The 16,471-nt window shown below is 41.5% G+C and overlaps 1 protein-coding gene across 4 annotated transcripts in view; it reads right to left on the reverse strand.

The window, feature by feature from the left end:
* Positions 1–16,471, reverse strand: part of Arhgap26 (Rho GTPase activating protein 26) — a 387,586-nt gene that overhangs the window by 141,284 nt on the left and 229,831 nt on the right. For all 4 annotated transcript variants that reach the window (XM_021642211.2, XM_021642215.2, XM_021642212.2 and 1 more), the window contains exons 14-15: positions 14,740–14,814; positions 1,204–1,291 (exon numbers count right to left, since the gene is read on the reverse strand). In XM_021642211.2, the coding sequence (XP_021497886.1) occupies positions 1,204–1,291; positions 14,740–14,814 (163 nt within the window). The remainder of the gene's footprint in view (positions 1–1,203; positions 1,292–14,739; positions 14,815–16,471) is intronic.

Consider the following 16,471-nt stretch of genomic DNA (forward strand, 5'->3'; position numbering starts at 1 on the left):
ACCACAAACCAGAAGACCTCCTTTCATCAGCCACTGAGTCATCCATGAACAAGAGCACTTTAGGACACGTCTGAGAAACACGCAACCAGTTACATATCTACCCCAGCTGGCCTTAGACTCTCATTTCTTCAGAAGTTTGGTGTTGAAATCAGTACTTCTAGAAACACCATAAAAGTAGGTGTTTCACTTCCAAGAGGAATATTTCTTCCTCTTGGGCTACAGGTCATTGTACAATCATGGGAATGTGATTAACTGCAAATGAGCTTTTTCCGATAATTTAGATAGTAACCAAACAGACTCTTCATCACTTGGCTCAAATGTCATTCTATCAGCTTCCCTAGCTTCCCAAACTCAACTCCTAGTCACCTCCCACATTGCTTCTCATTTGTTACAATGTCCCAAATAAAGTTGGCATCAGCAACAACTTTTCTGTGACCTCCTTAGACACCTAACCACATGAATCTTCATGAAATCTGTATAGAGGCTTATTCAACACATGATTCCAGTTCTCCTCTGTTTAAGACTATAACCCATTCTCAAATATAACTATAGCACAGAATTATGGTGTTCCTACCAAGTGTAAGTTGCAGGGCTGCGTGGGGGTTAGGGAGGTGGTAAGCAGTGAGCCTATAGTCTGATAAGAGATAGACAAGAGCAATAATTCATGTACAATAGTACATGGTAATATTTTCTTTCTCCCTCTCCTTCTCTCCCTTTTTATTTAGTTAACCATACCAACAGAGACCAAATGGCAATTTCCAAAAGGCAGTTTTCCCACATCTACCTTCTCATTTTTAAGGATCACGATAAGCAATCTATTCTATGGAAAACTCAAATCGGTCACAATAAACTGGGTATGTGAACAAGCCTGCTTCATGGAGTGACGTATGAGTTCTTGTTTTCATAACAGATCATTAAGGGAAGGCCACAGTTTAGGGTATGTCTAAGGCTAATCCTCTCAGAGCATCTCATTAAGATGAGGGTTTTCTAAATCACTCTTGGCACCATTGCACAGTGACAGCCCGTCAACCCTGAGCAATTTACGATCAGCCTGACGAGCTGAACTTAATGCTCCCACACAGAAGCAGTTTCCACATCTCAAACGCCCACCTAGCAGCTCTCTTGGAGGCTGCAAATAAAACTGCTTTCTTTCTGACAGCATGCTAACTATGTGGCTTGCTGCTCACAGGTGGAAATCCCCACCTCAGGTAGGTCTTCAGAGCACTCGTGACGGTCTTTATCTCCCATTCTGCACAGATATCAGTTTCTGTCTCAGAAGCTGCTTTGGGGTCTAAAAGGGAAAAGACAATGAACAAAACAAAGCATGAAACAGGATAGCAGCAAATATTCATATACGTAAGCACTCAACTTTTCATCACTAACTAGAAAAATGAAAATTACAGGTAAAAAAAATGCCAGATGTAGTAGCACATGCCTGTAATCCCAGCACTCAGGGAAGCAGAGGAGGGCATGTCTTTGTGAGTTTGAGGCCAGCCTGGTCTACAAAGCGAGTCAAGGACAACCAAGGCTACACAGAGAAACCCTGTCTCGAAAAAAAAAAAAAAAAAAAAACAGAAAAAAAGTTAAAAATAAGACATTTATTTTGCCAAATGTGCCAGAGAAACATTTAAAAATCCAAATATTTATTATTAGAAGAGTATGGTAAAGATACTCAGCTCATAAATTCCTAGAGGCAGCTGATAACAATGCAACAGACTAAAAAGGAATTTGCTATATATCATCAAGAGTCTGGAAATGCTCAGATCCTCCAAACCAGTAATTCCATTTCTCACCATCATGCCTTAAGGAATAAGACAAAGCATGCACCAAGTTGCAGACCAGATACCTACAGCACAGGCTCTTCTTTAAAACAGTGGAAAAATAACAGAGACGGTCTACAGGTCTAATCAGAGGAGAGTGGTTAAGTGAATTACAGTAGGATTCTCTGATGGAATATTATGTTGCCATATTTTAAACTTAACATTACATTAATACTGATTATTATGACATGGAAAATGCTTGTATTATATAATAGTAAGTTTTTAAAAAGCAAGATTCAAACATTTTTGAGAAACATAAAAAAAGAACTGAAAGCAAAAACTTTCAAATTATAATGATTGTGTTAAAGGAGTAAGAATTGTGGTTTTTATATTTTCTGAATTAAGTATGGTTTGCCTCTATTATTTTATAGTATTTCTTTCAGTTGTCTTAAGTATAAGGAGTATTACCAGTATTATGCTGGCCCCCGATGACTTCTTCTTCAGCCTCTTCTTGCATGCAACTTTAAGCAAATATATTTTAAGTAAAGACATTGCTAATGGAGAAATTCATGTAGCTACCCCGAGCAACACAGACAAGCAAGAATAAAAGGCAGAGGATGGAGGATGAACAGCTTCATGGGTCATCAGGGACCACTGTCACTAGCAAGATAAGTCAGATCACAAACAAATGGGACAGGGAGGCAGAAGAGTCTTTAGGTGTATGGAGGCAAAGCCCACACTTTCTTAAACAGCCTCAAGATCAAGACATATCCAGATAGCTCAGCTAACATTCTCTTCCCTTTGTGCACACTGCCTCATTCACTCATTTCACTGGGACTTTCTTTTATTGCTCCTTCTAGGGTTGAGAAGTAAAGTCAAGATAGACAGCTCAAAGGCACAACTCAGGATACTGTGAGCTGATTCAGGGATGGTTCAGGACCTGCCCGACTCTAGTGATCACAAGTTCTTTTCTAGGAGACAAGCTGCTGTTTGATGTGCTTCCTGCTCAAAGGTTATGTAAGTGTTAAGTGCTACCATTAAGAACCTCAGAGAAATCATCCAGGACAAAGCCAGAAAAAAGAGACAGTGGGTCTGGATGGTAGGTTCAGCATTTGAACCTAGGCATGCCTTTTCAGTCAAACAAGCCAGTGCCCCCACCTCTTGTCTCTTGGAAAAGTCCTTAAGGTCACAGTGGCCAGACGGGCTCAGATTGTGAGCCATCCCTGAACCAGTCACAAGGACATCAGAGAAGTTGGGTGCCTTTAATTAGTTGTCCCTAGTTCATATTCCCCATCTTTTGAAAGAGTAAGAAAAGATAAATGGTGATTTAGATCTGGCTTTCCAGTTTGATATTTAAATGACATGCCAGGTAAATAGAGACTGAAACCGGACTACCTCTTTCTCAATAGTTCCAAAGACTGAACATCAAGCAAGAGTTTCTGCCTACGGGGCTAAGTGCACTTCCACTGGGGAAGGAGATGAGTCACCAGGCATACTTTTCTGTCTGATGAGAAAGAACCCACGTTCATCCTAGTGGGATGAGGTCAAATACTTGTGAATTGCTTAAGGATTTAACCTATAATTCTCCAGAGAAAGCACACAATTCTAGCTGGTCCCTACTGCACAGGGTGTTCCACTGACATATATTTACAGATGAAGCAAAGAAGGGCTGTAGCTCGCAAACTTTGCAGCTCCTAAAGGCAAGATGCTTGTGCAGTGTCCACACATGACCACGGGCAATAAGACTTACTTGTCACACGAAACAGACAACAAAGAACCATTTTCATAAAATGATGAAGCCCACATAGTTCTATTATAGCAAGTGTCCTTAAAGGTTCAAAAATGTAATTTTCCTACTGTCTCAATCTCTGACTTTACTTCTTTTCCTTTTCTGTCACCTGAGGCTTCCTGTTTGCCTCCTACAGACTGACACAGACTGCTGAAGCCCAAGGCATCCAGGCCCTGTGCTTGGCATAACGTCCCCAAAACCCACTATGTCTCCAAGGCGCATGAGCCCTGCTCATTTCTTGGTTTCTGGGGTCAAAACAAGTGTTACTGTACATTTTTCTGAAGATGAACCCAACTTCTACCCCAGAAAAGGAAGCACAAATTGACATCAGCAGCGGTTGGCAGGTCTCGGAGGTGTGAACTGCTCCATGAACCACATTTAGCAAACTAATCATTAGCTTCCACTTTTTTGGGCTACGCAACCGTAGGAATATTGTGTAACGTCACAGGGAGGAGAGTCAGATTACAGTCTGGCTGAAAGGCTTTTTATAGCACAGATGAGGCAAGCCTCATAACTTGAATGTGTCCACTCTAATTCATTTCAGAGCCAAACTAAATTGAATAGAACCACCCAAGTGACCACATTTCCAGAAAGAGTGGCTTGTCACTATACCTCCTTTCTGAGGCTCCCTTTGCTGAACAGGATGTCCAGGTGACATCCGAGCATCCTGAAGAACTCGGGCCTTTCTCCCCACCAGGCACCTCAACCACTGCAGAGCTTAGTGAGATAACGTTCACGGAGAGGAATAGGGCATGTAAGTCACAAACAGTGACCAGCAACTCTCTACCACCCACCACCACGATATCCAGAAAATCAGGGGACACAGCGGAAGCTGTGCTGCTAACAAGAAGCTGTCTTAGGTCCCACCAAACCAGCTTCTGAGAACAACTCAGAACACCAAGAGTAAAAGAAACTCTAGGGATGAAGGTGTGAGCCTGTAATCTGTTGGGAAAGCAGAGACAGGAGGATCCCTGGAGTTCACTGACCAGGCAGTCTAGTGGAATCAGTGAGCTGCAGGTTCAGTAGAGGGTTCCTGCCCCAAAAGAAGGCGTGAAGTGACAGTGGAAGACACCCAGCATCAACTTCTGGACTATCCACACACATGCAAGAGAATATATTTGCAGCCTGCACAAACACACAACAGCAAAGAGAAAGAAATGAAAATGTATATACGTATTAAGCAGTAAATCTTTTCTATAGTACAGGCAACTGCTAACCTCACTTTATATGTATGTATGTATATATATGTGTGTGTGTGTGTATGATATATACACATATATATACATACATATAAAGTGATGTACATATATATATATATATATATACACACACACACACACACACACACATACATACATATGTCCCATCCAGTCTATTCGTCTGTGTGTATGAGTGAGTGTGTTTCGTTTTAGAGAATAAATGGCCCTGGGTTTGATCCTCAGTTACACAAAACAGAAATGGAAGTACATGAGACATGCCGTTTTTATAGTGCCTCTTTCCTTTGACAATTTCCTAAAAAATTATCCCACATCCACACATGAACATATGGACTCCCCAGTACTTCACTTCACATACACTCCATTCTTGATTTAATGTCCTCTTTTAAAGGAAATTGTGGTTATAACCATGTTGTTGTGATAAGGATGGCATAACAGTTTCTCTGAAGACCTTCCTTGCAGAAACAATTCCTGAAAGTAGACTTTCTGGATCAAAAATCTGTGTCTTTTAAGTTTCTGAAAATACTATTCAAGCTGTCCTGGGGGGGTGTTAATCTTGAGTGATTACTCCCACCCTCAAAACAACATGCAGTCATACTTTGGTCTTTAGCAGTCAAACATGGTGTTTTGTTTTTTAAGTTATCTCAATGTTTTAATTTGCATTTTTTTTTACAAGGAAGACAAATGCAGAACACTTTTCAGTGTGTGAGTGTTGACAGTGAACATTCCTGAAGTGCACTTAATTGTTCTACACCTGTACTGTTCCATAATTTCTGAAATGCATATACAGTCAGGGTCCCACCCCCACCACCCAGGTACGCCAACACCTCAGAACTCCTGGTGCTATTACATTCAGTCCTTCCCTGCTACCTTCATGCCCTGGCCAGAGGTGCACATAGCAAAATACTTCCAAAATCCATCCATACTGTTACATGTACAGTAGTTTAATCCTTTTTTACTGAGTTGTATTCAGTATTCTCGATATGTCATAATTTGTTTACCCATTCCCTAGATGACAGACACGTGGGTGCTTTCCAGCTGTGGCTGCTATGAATAGAGCTACTACAAACGTTTGCACAGAGGCTGTCTATGGACTGCATTTTTATCTCCTAGGTAAATGCTGCATCAACAGGCAGGTCCAAATCTACAAGAGCAGATCAAGCGATAAGAATGTTCTCCTTAAACGCAATGGTCAAATTGTCTTCCAAAATGTTGAGGCTATTGGCACACCCACCGACAGACTGCGACAGCTCTGGCTGCTTCACATCCTCTCACAAGGGACGCAGCCAGCCATTCACTTTAATTTTAGCTATCCTAGGAGTACATTGTAGCAGTACTGACTCCTGATGCCAGCTGTCATCTCACGCACACTACAGTGGGGGTCATCTTTACATGTGGTATTTGTTCTTTGTGTATTTAATCAACTGGGTTTTTTTTTTTTTCAATATTTTTGTCTATTTTAAGAACTGGGATGGTTGTCTTAAGAATCAAGAGTTTTTAAAATATGTTCTAGATACAAAATACTGATTATATACACATTTTTATAAATACTTTCTTCAGGTCTTAAAACTTAAACTTTCTTTTTGAAAAAAAAATTTTTTTCCTACAGTACTATGGATTGAATTTTGGCCCTCATGAACATTAGGCAAATATATATCATGGAGTCACATCTCCAATCTTGTATTTTGTCTTAAAGCAGGGTCATAGTAAATTGTCCAGGCTAGCTCTGAACTTACTCTGTAGACTAGACTGGCCTTGAACTTGTCATTTTACTGCTTTAGCCTTCCAAAGAGCTGGGGTTACAGGCTGTACCAGTAGGTCCACAATGGATAAGATCTTTTTAGAGAGAAAGTTTCTTATTTAAATGAAGTTCAACTTAACATATGTTCCTTTAATGGTTCTTTCTTATGTTCTAGTTAAGGAAGCTCTTTAAAGACAAAATCACTGAGATATTTCTTCTGCGTTTTCTATTAGAAAGTACACAGTGTCAGCTCTTAGGATACATTTCAAGATACTTTTCACATATGGTGTCAAATGAGAGCTCATTTCAACCGCCCTCGTATGGACGGCAAATTGTACAATGGTATTTGTTTAAAAGACTCCGTTTCTGTTTCCAGTTAATTATTCTGACCCCTTTATCCAAGATCCAGGTATGTGCTGGTCCTGCTCGAGGGCTCTTAGGTTTGTTGCACTGATCTACATTTTTACCCTTCCAAAATACCACCCAGTCTTAGTCTAAAAGTGAATCCTGTTTTGTTGCCTATAAACTGTAAACTATAAACTCCTTTGCTAAACTTTTCTTAAGCCTTTCATGTCCTCTGTCTCCATAATAACTTACAGGAAAACACAGCTTCTACCTGTAACTACCCTCTGTGTATATCAGGCTTCATTACCCCCATGTCACTCCCCGAGGCTAGATTTAATACTTGGTAATTTGAAAAGCAGAGTTGGTTAGTCTCTTTTCTGATTATAAAAGTCACAAAACTTAAAGACCTTGGCAACTGCCTATATGTAGTGTCTAAGAATTCAGAACATCCTCAACCACTTGTGTTTTGGGACCTAAAATGCTCTTACTGTCTGTCTTAGAGCTTCTTGAGGTATCCTAATAGGCAAGGATGGTGACAGATGAAAAAGTGGGGGAAGTTGAGCCTCCATCTGTGATCTCCCCTCTCTGGGAACTCAAGATCATGGAAAACAAGCCCCTGCCTGGCTCCCAGAACCATCCTTATCCCAAGTCTGTCACCATTTGTCTGTTCCCTTCATTGGGGGTAGCTGAGGTCTGTTTCCTCTCAGTCCCCTACTTTCCCTTCAGTTACCGTGTAAGCTTCAGGTCTCAGAAGTCATCCTGAAGATTTACCTTGTCCTTGTGGAACTCTTCAGAAAGAAGTCCTCGATTGATTTTATTTACAGCAATGTGTGAAAATGTGTGGGGAATAAGGGCTCAGAAGAAAGGAATGCAGACCTTCAAGATTCCAGGGGGATGGGGCGGGCTAGTTCATGGCTGGAGATGGGAAGAACACTGCCCATTGCCTGGTGATTTAAGCACTGCTGTTTGACACCTCTCTGTGCTCTCTGTAATTTTAACCTAGAGGGAAGTCATAGCATGGGAGGAGAAAAACACCAATTGCTGAATTTGCATTTCTTTGCCATCATAGTTAAACATTAATAATTACACACAGAAGAAAGGGACAGGAAGCTTCAACAGCACTGTAAAGAAGCTTTTTATCTAACATTCTCTTGTTGCCAGAGGTGGGGCTCATATAGAGGCCCAGAGAAAGCATAGCCAAGTTCCCTGGGTAGGGAAATGAAGCCACACTCCTTTCCTGCACACCTGGAGGGAGGCTGCTTTCCACAGGCCTATGGAAGCCCAGAGAGCAGGTTATAGACAGCAAAGCAAGGCTGGGCAGCAATGTGCAAGAATACCTTTACAACACGAGGAACGGACTCTGAAGGGGAAAGTCAGCAGGATGTGGTGGTGATATCTGATATCCCAGTGCTCCAGAAGTGGGGGTCAAAAGATCAGCTATTCAAGGTCATCTTTAGCTTGGCAAAACATGTACATATAATGTGTGTCTGTGAGTTTCTTCATATGTGTACTAATGTGGTGTGTGTGTGTGTGTGTGCATGTAGTAAGTCTGACATCAACCTGACTACATGAGAGACCCAATCATAAAACAAAATAAAACACAAAAAAGAGGCAGGAGGTAGTCCTTGAAGAATCAGCAAAGAAACAAGAGAAAAACTACAAGCTCTGAGTTCACAGATAGATATTTCAGTTCTTCCAAGATCTTAAGCAGAGTGGGGCCAAGAGGAATTATTCAGGACTACAGAGCCACACAAAATAAAAGATTTACAACTGACTGAGATTTGGCTGGCATCTCGTAAAATAGCCTTCCAATGCCATAGAAAAAAAGTGACTCTGAAAAAGGATTCAAGAAAGTGACTGCAGACCGGGAAGAATCTATTCAGAGTGAAGGCCACAGCAAAGAGCTTTAATCATCCTGTGAAACTATCCAGTGTTTGCTGGTATAGAATACAGAGAGCAAAGCACTGAAAGCACCTACTCTACAATATAAATGAAATTCATAAAAGAAGTGGGCAGCATGAAATGAGCTACCAAAGTGAAACAAGTAAAGGTGATGGCTGAAGGAGCAGAACACAGAGCCAAGTGTGCCCCATTAAAGACACTGAAAATTCAACCACAAAATCATGCTCCTGATGACAAGAACACAGCAGTAATTAACAGAGGTTAAATAAGTGATACAGATTTGGGGGGCAACCCTGGGGACATCAAGAATAAGGGGAAGAGTGAACCCCTCAAGCAAAGACTGGGGACCGTGTGTTCCTATGACTCAGGTCTCAGGAACAGAAACCAAGAAGGAACCTGTTCTTTAGAAAACCCACCAATAAAAGCTCCCTCACGGAGCCTGTAACTATCAGATGTGCTCACATGTGATATTTAAAGTCAGTGACAGTAGAAAGATTTCTTGTGTACTTATCAGTGTATAAGTATATATACAACTGAGCAAAAGGAGAGTTTACAGTTTGTGTGAATATAACCCAAATGAACTTTTAAAAATTTACATTCATTCATTAATTCACTTGTTTCTTTGGAAAGTGTGTGTGTATATATGTGTGTGCACGCATGAGTGATGCTGAACTTGTATAAGGTGCAGAAGACAACTCATGGGAGTTAATTCTTTCTTTCCACCATGTTCAGGGGGACCAATTTCAGGTTGTCAGACTTGGCAACAAGTACCTTTACTCACTGAGCTGTATCGCCAGTCCTTAAATGAATTTTAAGAAAAACAAAATGTTTTTTATAGTCCTGGAATAAAAAGAGTCTCTTAAGGTATAATTCTTATCAAGGTCAAGGATAAAGAATGAGAGATTGGTTTCATAAAAATTTCAAATGTGGGACAAAAAAAAAGGAAAACAAAGAACTTGGGACATGAATATTTCTATAAAAATGCTGTAAATACAGCTTCCATATTTAAAGCTTACATCAAACAGTGAAAACAGAAATTAGGAAAATAATACTAAGAATAAAAGCAGGCAAGAAACTTCTTCTGTCAGCACCATAAACATGTTCAAAATATTCAACAAATATTAAATAAGAGGAAAACACATTGTTTACATGTTTTATTTATACGAGAAAACAAGTACTTCAGAGCATGGCTGTTAGGGGAGATAGGTCTCTCCTTATGCCGGCTGACAGTGAGCTTGGAAACAGTAGGGAATGAGGCTGAAGCCATATTCCGAGCCTGCCCCAGCAACTCAACATTGTAAGATAAACTGTAAGGAGTAAGACGCATGAGCATTTCATAATGTGCAGGCTCTGACTCAGCAACGCTCCTGCATTTTTCTCATCTCATCCTCCTGTTTCTATGCAGGCCAGGCTAGTACATGCAGCAGAAGACAGGAGAACAGGCTATGGAAACCGTTTGTCTAAAGTGAAAAGGATAAGCAGTGTGTTGGCTTCCAGAGTGCATGCTCTTCGCCTCTGCTCCTTGCCTCACAGCACACCCATATGAATGGCACTAGGGCAGGAGACCGATTGACGTGCACCACAAGAACAATGCCACGGGAGGACTTGGCATAGGAAAGCAGACACGAGTGTTATGTGCATGCATCCTGTTAAACAGCATGTGTGCCGCATGTTGTAGCCATATTAATACTATGCTGTACTGAGTTGCCTGCTATGTGCTGGTCTACACGGTTTAAAGGAGCCTATGATTCAAAGGTCTCATATACAACAAAACAGTCAATCAGTGTTGTCTCTGGCCTAAAGGATTCTTATTTTCTTCTTTGTGATTTTTGTATTTTTTCTGAAATCTCATCAATGATTATTCATAATTTTTAACTGGAGAAAGGAATTACTTAGAAAATACTGAAGGGGTTGGAGGTCAGCAAGGTGGCTCAGTGTATTGCACCTGTCTCCAAGCCTGACAACATGAGTTCCCATATAGTAGAAGAAAACTGACACAAGTTGTCCCCTTTGTAGCTTAATTTTAAAAATAGGCATGCACAGAAAGGAAGAGAAACAGACATGTAATGAGCAAGAACATAGCTGGTGTGTTTGTGTGTAAGAAAATTTATAAATATTTATCCTCATTTAATAGTTTGGAGGGTGGCAGGGATAGTACATACATTCTGTCTCAGGAAATCTCAAAGTCTTCCTGGGTTTTTTTCAGTACTCAAAGACCACTGACCCCTGTTGGTAGGCAGTAACCAGGGTGGCTCTTGGCAGGACACCAGAATGAGGTGCAGGGGACACTGCAGTGGCTATGAGGAATTCTAGCAAGCCTTCTTAAGGAACACTAATCAGCAAAACAAAGGCATTCTCCACGCGCTGGCTCTCATTCCCCATCCCTCCTACAGTCCCTCAGTGAAGTCAGAATACACACCATGAACTACTGATTAAAATTAGTGTCTGGTTTATCTGTAGTAGCAAAAATCCACTCAGTGTATTGGAACAAGTCAAAGCAGTGTATCTGCATGTAGCTGGGTATGAAAATGCTGAGAATAGAGGAGAGTGGGTATGTGGTTCACAATAAGTCCTGAAGGGTTTGTGGCCTACAGTAGAATTTACTCTATACCAATGGCTAGCCCAGACCAGTAGTGGTACCAAGAATTGATGAGGATGACACAATAGCATACTCAAAACGGGGAAGGGAGACAAACCTGGACCTAGCGCCCTGGCCTGACAACTGCAAGAGGACAAGATGCCTTTGACTGATGGGGAGACCCAGAGGCCCCATTCTCAGCATTAGGTTACACTTCACTCTGGTCAGCTCTGTCCCTGGTAGGATCATTTATACCCCAGTCTATGTGGAATGTCCTCCTGGCAGAGGCAGCTAGCCTTGTGACTGTCAGCTGCTAGTTATTACTCTTTCATGACTTTCTTCAGATGGTCATGATTACTTTCCTCTATACCTTGGATGGCTAAGGAAAAGCCAGTGTCAGGCTTGTCAGGTGGCTGCTGAGAGCAGTGATGAGAACCGCCACCTGTCAGAACATCTCTTTTGCCCAAAGTGGATCTCTATAGATGAGCAGTCTTCTAAAACATTGTATTTTTTTTTTCAGTACTGTTGCCTCACATTGACATCTCTGAATTCTAATTGAAGCTTTGTCTTGGTGGTTTCTCTACATAAAATATTGGATACAGAGTCCCCGTTCTTCGGTCTAGCCCTAGATGGGGGATTCTCTGACTCACCTATTGTCATCTTCTAGGGCCCATCCATGATCACATACATGTGCCATGTTTTCTTATGTTGTTCACCTTATGCTAGAAGCTGATCTTGCTCCTGCTCTGTTGGACATACTTCATTAATACAGTAAGAATCACTACTCTAAGAAAGGATTCCTCGCTTTCTCATCAGTGATCCTGCACGGTGAATGGGCTTCCATAAACTAAGCCTCACCCCTGCTCTCCGGCCCACACATAGGCACAGGCTCCAGGCCATCTGTGTCCATCTGTTGAGGATAATGTGATTGGCTCCAAATTGAAAATTTTATCATGAGAATGGCCCACACTGGCCAATCAAAGTCCTCCCTGTGGCCTTCTGCCAAAACTGTCACCCGAAAGCCACTCTTCTAAGTGATGCAAGCTCCAAGGACTGCAGTGCCTGGATCTATCTGGGACACTCCCAGAGAGAGCAAAGCCAAGGATAGGGCCAACAGAGGACACAGATAGTGAGAAACTAGAAGACAAAAGGGAAAGGGACAGGGCTCGTGGTAAAGACAGCATGAGAGTCCCTCAACCCTGCATGTGGCTGTCATCTTGGATGCACCAGACACATAAGCAAATGCCTTTTCTGTGAACTAATCTAATCATATGTCCTGACTCTCACCATAATGCACACACCTCTACCAGTTAGAACTCTTAACAGTGCATTATTCCCTTCGGGCAATTAAAAAAAATCCCCAAACTCCTCAACACTGTGCTTAGGTTTGTCAGCAACTCGGGTCACCTCTGCTGTCCAGTGTCCTCTTTTAGCCTCAAGTAGCTCTCTCAGATACTAAAGAATAATCCCACACCATCCAGAGCCTCTGCCTCTACCCTGCACAGCCTGCCTCTGCCCGTGCTGCTGCTCATATCTGCTCAATCTGAATTCCTCTCTCTTTCACTATTCCATCTCCAGATTCGGGTCATATTAAGTGCTAACACCACATGTGAGCATAACAGCGTTCAGGTGCATGCATATCTTGCCCTGCCAGGACTCTATAGAAACTTAATACCACTATCACCCAACAATCTATTCCAGATGCTAAGCAGAAATGAAAGACTGAAGGCTGATAGCTTCTAAGCTCTTAATTCTTCCTTATATTAGAATTTCTCAAAATTAAGCCACATCAACATATGGCCTAACAATAGCACTCTTGGTCACTTTATGAGAACAAACATATGCTCCCATAAAAATTCTCTGTTCAAGTATATACAGCAGCTCTACTCATGAGAGCCTAAAAAAAGGAAATACCCCAGAAGCCCTGCAAGCAAATGAATGGCTAGACTGTGGTATGCCCATACAGTGGAATACTACTTGGTAGTTAAGAAATTAACAAGTAATGATGCATACAAGCTGTTTAATTCTAGAAATAATTAAGCTTACTAAGAAAGAGACTCAACTGCCCAAACTTACATATTCTATTATTCCATTTATATAACAATTAATTTCAAAGTGATAAAATTAAAAGAAAAAAAAAAGAATAGACTATTGGTCACCAGGGTTAGAGATTGTGTGTGTGAGGAGGTAAGGCAGAGAGCAGACATAAAAGGGTATCACAAGGTCATTATGGGCGTGGAAATACTGCATTTTGACTGTAGCAATGTCAGGAGCTTGGCAGTCATACGGAAATACAGCCTCGTAAGATGCTATCAATGGAGGAAGTTGGGTAGACGGTACAAAAGACCCCTTATTTCTTACAATGCATGTGTACCTCACAATTATCTCAAAAAATTAAAAAAAATAATTTAAAAAACCTAACTGTATCCCACATCTGAACGTAGAAGTAGAAAATAAGTATAGAAGAGCCTCACAGACACTGTGGTTTCAAAGAGCAGGCCTCAGCGTAACTCATAATACTGTGGGGTTTTGACAACAGCAGTGGGTAGCGCATTCTGGCCCATATAAAGGAATATACTTCTGCACATATGAAAGCTATTTTCAAAAAATAGAATAACAGAAGAAGTAACAAATACAAGAGAAAGGCCCTTGCCTAAAATGCCAAGTGAGAGGCCTGAATAAGAACTAATCTTCCGAAGTACCAGGCTAGGGCTTTTGTGGACACAGACAACGGCCACTGATGTATGAAATCTGATCTGTTTGCCATTTAGATCCATGTGACTCACTGAAGCTGGCTGCATAGCTAAAAATACAGGATATCTGCAGCCTAGGCAACTTTGTCTCATGAATTTTGATTCAAACACTGCACATTTGGAGGTAGTGGCTTTCTATTTATACATCAGCCAGGGAAAGAGGATCAAGTGAAGGCTTGAAATCTAGAAGCAAGAGAGATCTTGCATATATACATTTTATCTGAGAGTTACATGACACCCTCAGTATTAGGAACATGAGGCCCTAAGGTCCTCCTGGGCCAGAAAGATACCCTTTCTTGGACATGGGTTGTGTCCTACTGAAGGCCTGCCTCAAAAGAGGACAAAGGGAGTCATGAGCTATTAAAGACAGATATGGTGTGGCAGTCACATGAGTGACCAATTGGCACTTGGACTGGGGCACAGAGCCTGAGGACTGGGTGTGGTGCTTGGCCTTGCCATTTTATTTTATTCTTACAGAGGCCTCCTCAGAGCCTCTCCTCTTAATGCCCACAGCCACACCTAGCAAGCAGGGCAGAATTCTGGGCATCGGCACTTCCATACTCTGATTCCTACCCCAGAGGCTACCTAGAAACCAGGAAACCTTGGATTAGGCTGCCCAAGGGACCTGCCTGGGGCAGACACTGCTGCACTCACCCATCAGGACACTCAGCAACTTCTGCACTCTGGAGTTGACCCCCACGATCCGGTAGAGTCCTTGTTCATTGATCCCTGAGAAGAGAGATGATTTAATTAGATGAGCATCAGAACACGAGTCAGGCCAACAAGGCCAAATGCTCCTCTATTTTTCCCTCATTTTCTCTGTCCTTCTAAAAGCTGCCATAATTAAAGTCCCCTGCCACTCAGCTCAGCTCTTAGCAAAGGAGTGGGATTTGGCACAGCTGTCGAGGATTGACGGATGTGCTGAACACTCTAGTCCTCACCTTAGCCAGGTCCTCACTGGGAGAGAAACTTCCCTCCTCTCTTGCCAAAAGTGGCAGATGAAGATTTTTAAAGATGCAAAATGCGTTATTTGAAAGATGTAGTTTTTAACCATTTCTTACATTCAAAAGTCCAAAGTAGAATGACTAAAAGAAAAAAAAATCACTCACAGAAGAAGATAAATAACTTTCCATCTATTTTTACACATAGCAAAAAAATACTGAAGTGTAAGAACATTTTCCATCTTAGGGAATGTTAGTCAAGACTGAGAAATCAGAAAATCCATCACAGTTAGAGCAAAGGTATTTATTGGGAAATACTTAAACAAAGATGGAACACAAACTACAGAACTTCTGTTCACTGAAATGCATGGATTAGAGTGCCGCCATGCCACTTACAACAGGAGACAATCTGTATGCATGTGTGAATGCATGTGGTTTATGCCTGTCCACGTGTGTGGGTGCATATGTGTGCATAGGCATAGGGTAGCCTGAGGACAACCTCAAATTCTTGGGAATAACATCTACCTCCTTTGAGACAGGCTCTCTCATTGGGCCAGAGCTCAGAAATTTGGCTTCCCTGGGTGGCCAGTGAGCCCTATGGATCTTCCTGTTTCTGTTTTTCAAGTACTGAGATTATAAGTGTGTGTCACCATGCCCAGCATTTTTACTGGGTTTGGGGGATCAAACTCAAGGCCTCAGGCTTTATCTATCTATCTATCTATCTATCTATCTATCTATCTATCTATCTATCTATCTCCTCAACTCCAACAGAGACAATTTAGACTGAGTGACTGAAAATGGCTTTCCTCTTGTTGGCCCAAGTCTACCACATCTGGTACCTCTCAGGAACTGGTGTGTTTCTTCTCTAGTTCCTCTGTGAACTTCTTACTGTGAAAGTGAGTTCATAGGACTTCTCTTAATACCTTCCAGTGGGTTCCTAGGTGTACATAACATTTACTCAGAACTTCCTACAGTGACCTACGAGGTTTACAAGCTATTGTTTACAGACCCTGAGAAGAGTTTTGGGGAATAGGTTTTCCTCTTGGTTTGGGCTGCTCAAATGGACAGACACTCAGCCCACCTTAAACAAGTACACTTGCCTGTATGTGTGTGCTTCTGCCTTTGCCTATCCTAACTACTCTCCTCCCCTTTCCTTTTTTTTTTCCTCATTTTAAGACAGTGCCTCACTCTGTTACTCAGGCTGCCCTTTAGCTCCCAACTGTCTAATCTCCACCTCCTGAAAAGCAGAATTACAGACAAACACACTGATTATATCCTTTTCTTTTAAAATAAAAAACAAACTTAAACTCTTTAAAATTTCCATATAAATATAAACTCTTTAAAAATATTTATATTTAGATATAAACATTACAACAAAGGCAAATAGAAAACCAAAAGGGGAAAGTAAAAGAGAACGGCGAGCCACTGGTGCCACTAGTGCAGAG

Source organism: Meriones unguiculatus, chromosome 2 (assembly GCF_030254825.1).
Source record: "Meriones unguiculatus strain TT.TT164.6M chromosome 2, Bangor_MerUng_6.1, whole genome shotgun sequence".
Lineage (NCBI taxonomy): Eukaryota > Metazoa > Chordata > Mammalia > Rodentia > Muridae > Meriones > Meriones unguiculatus.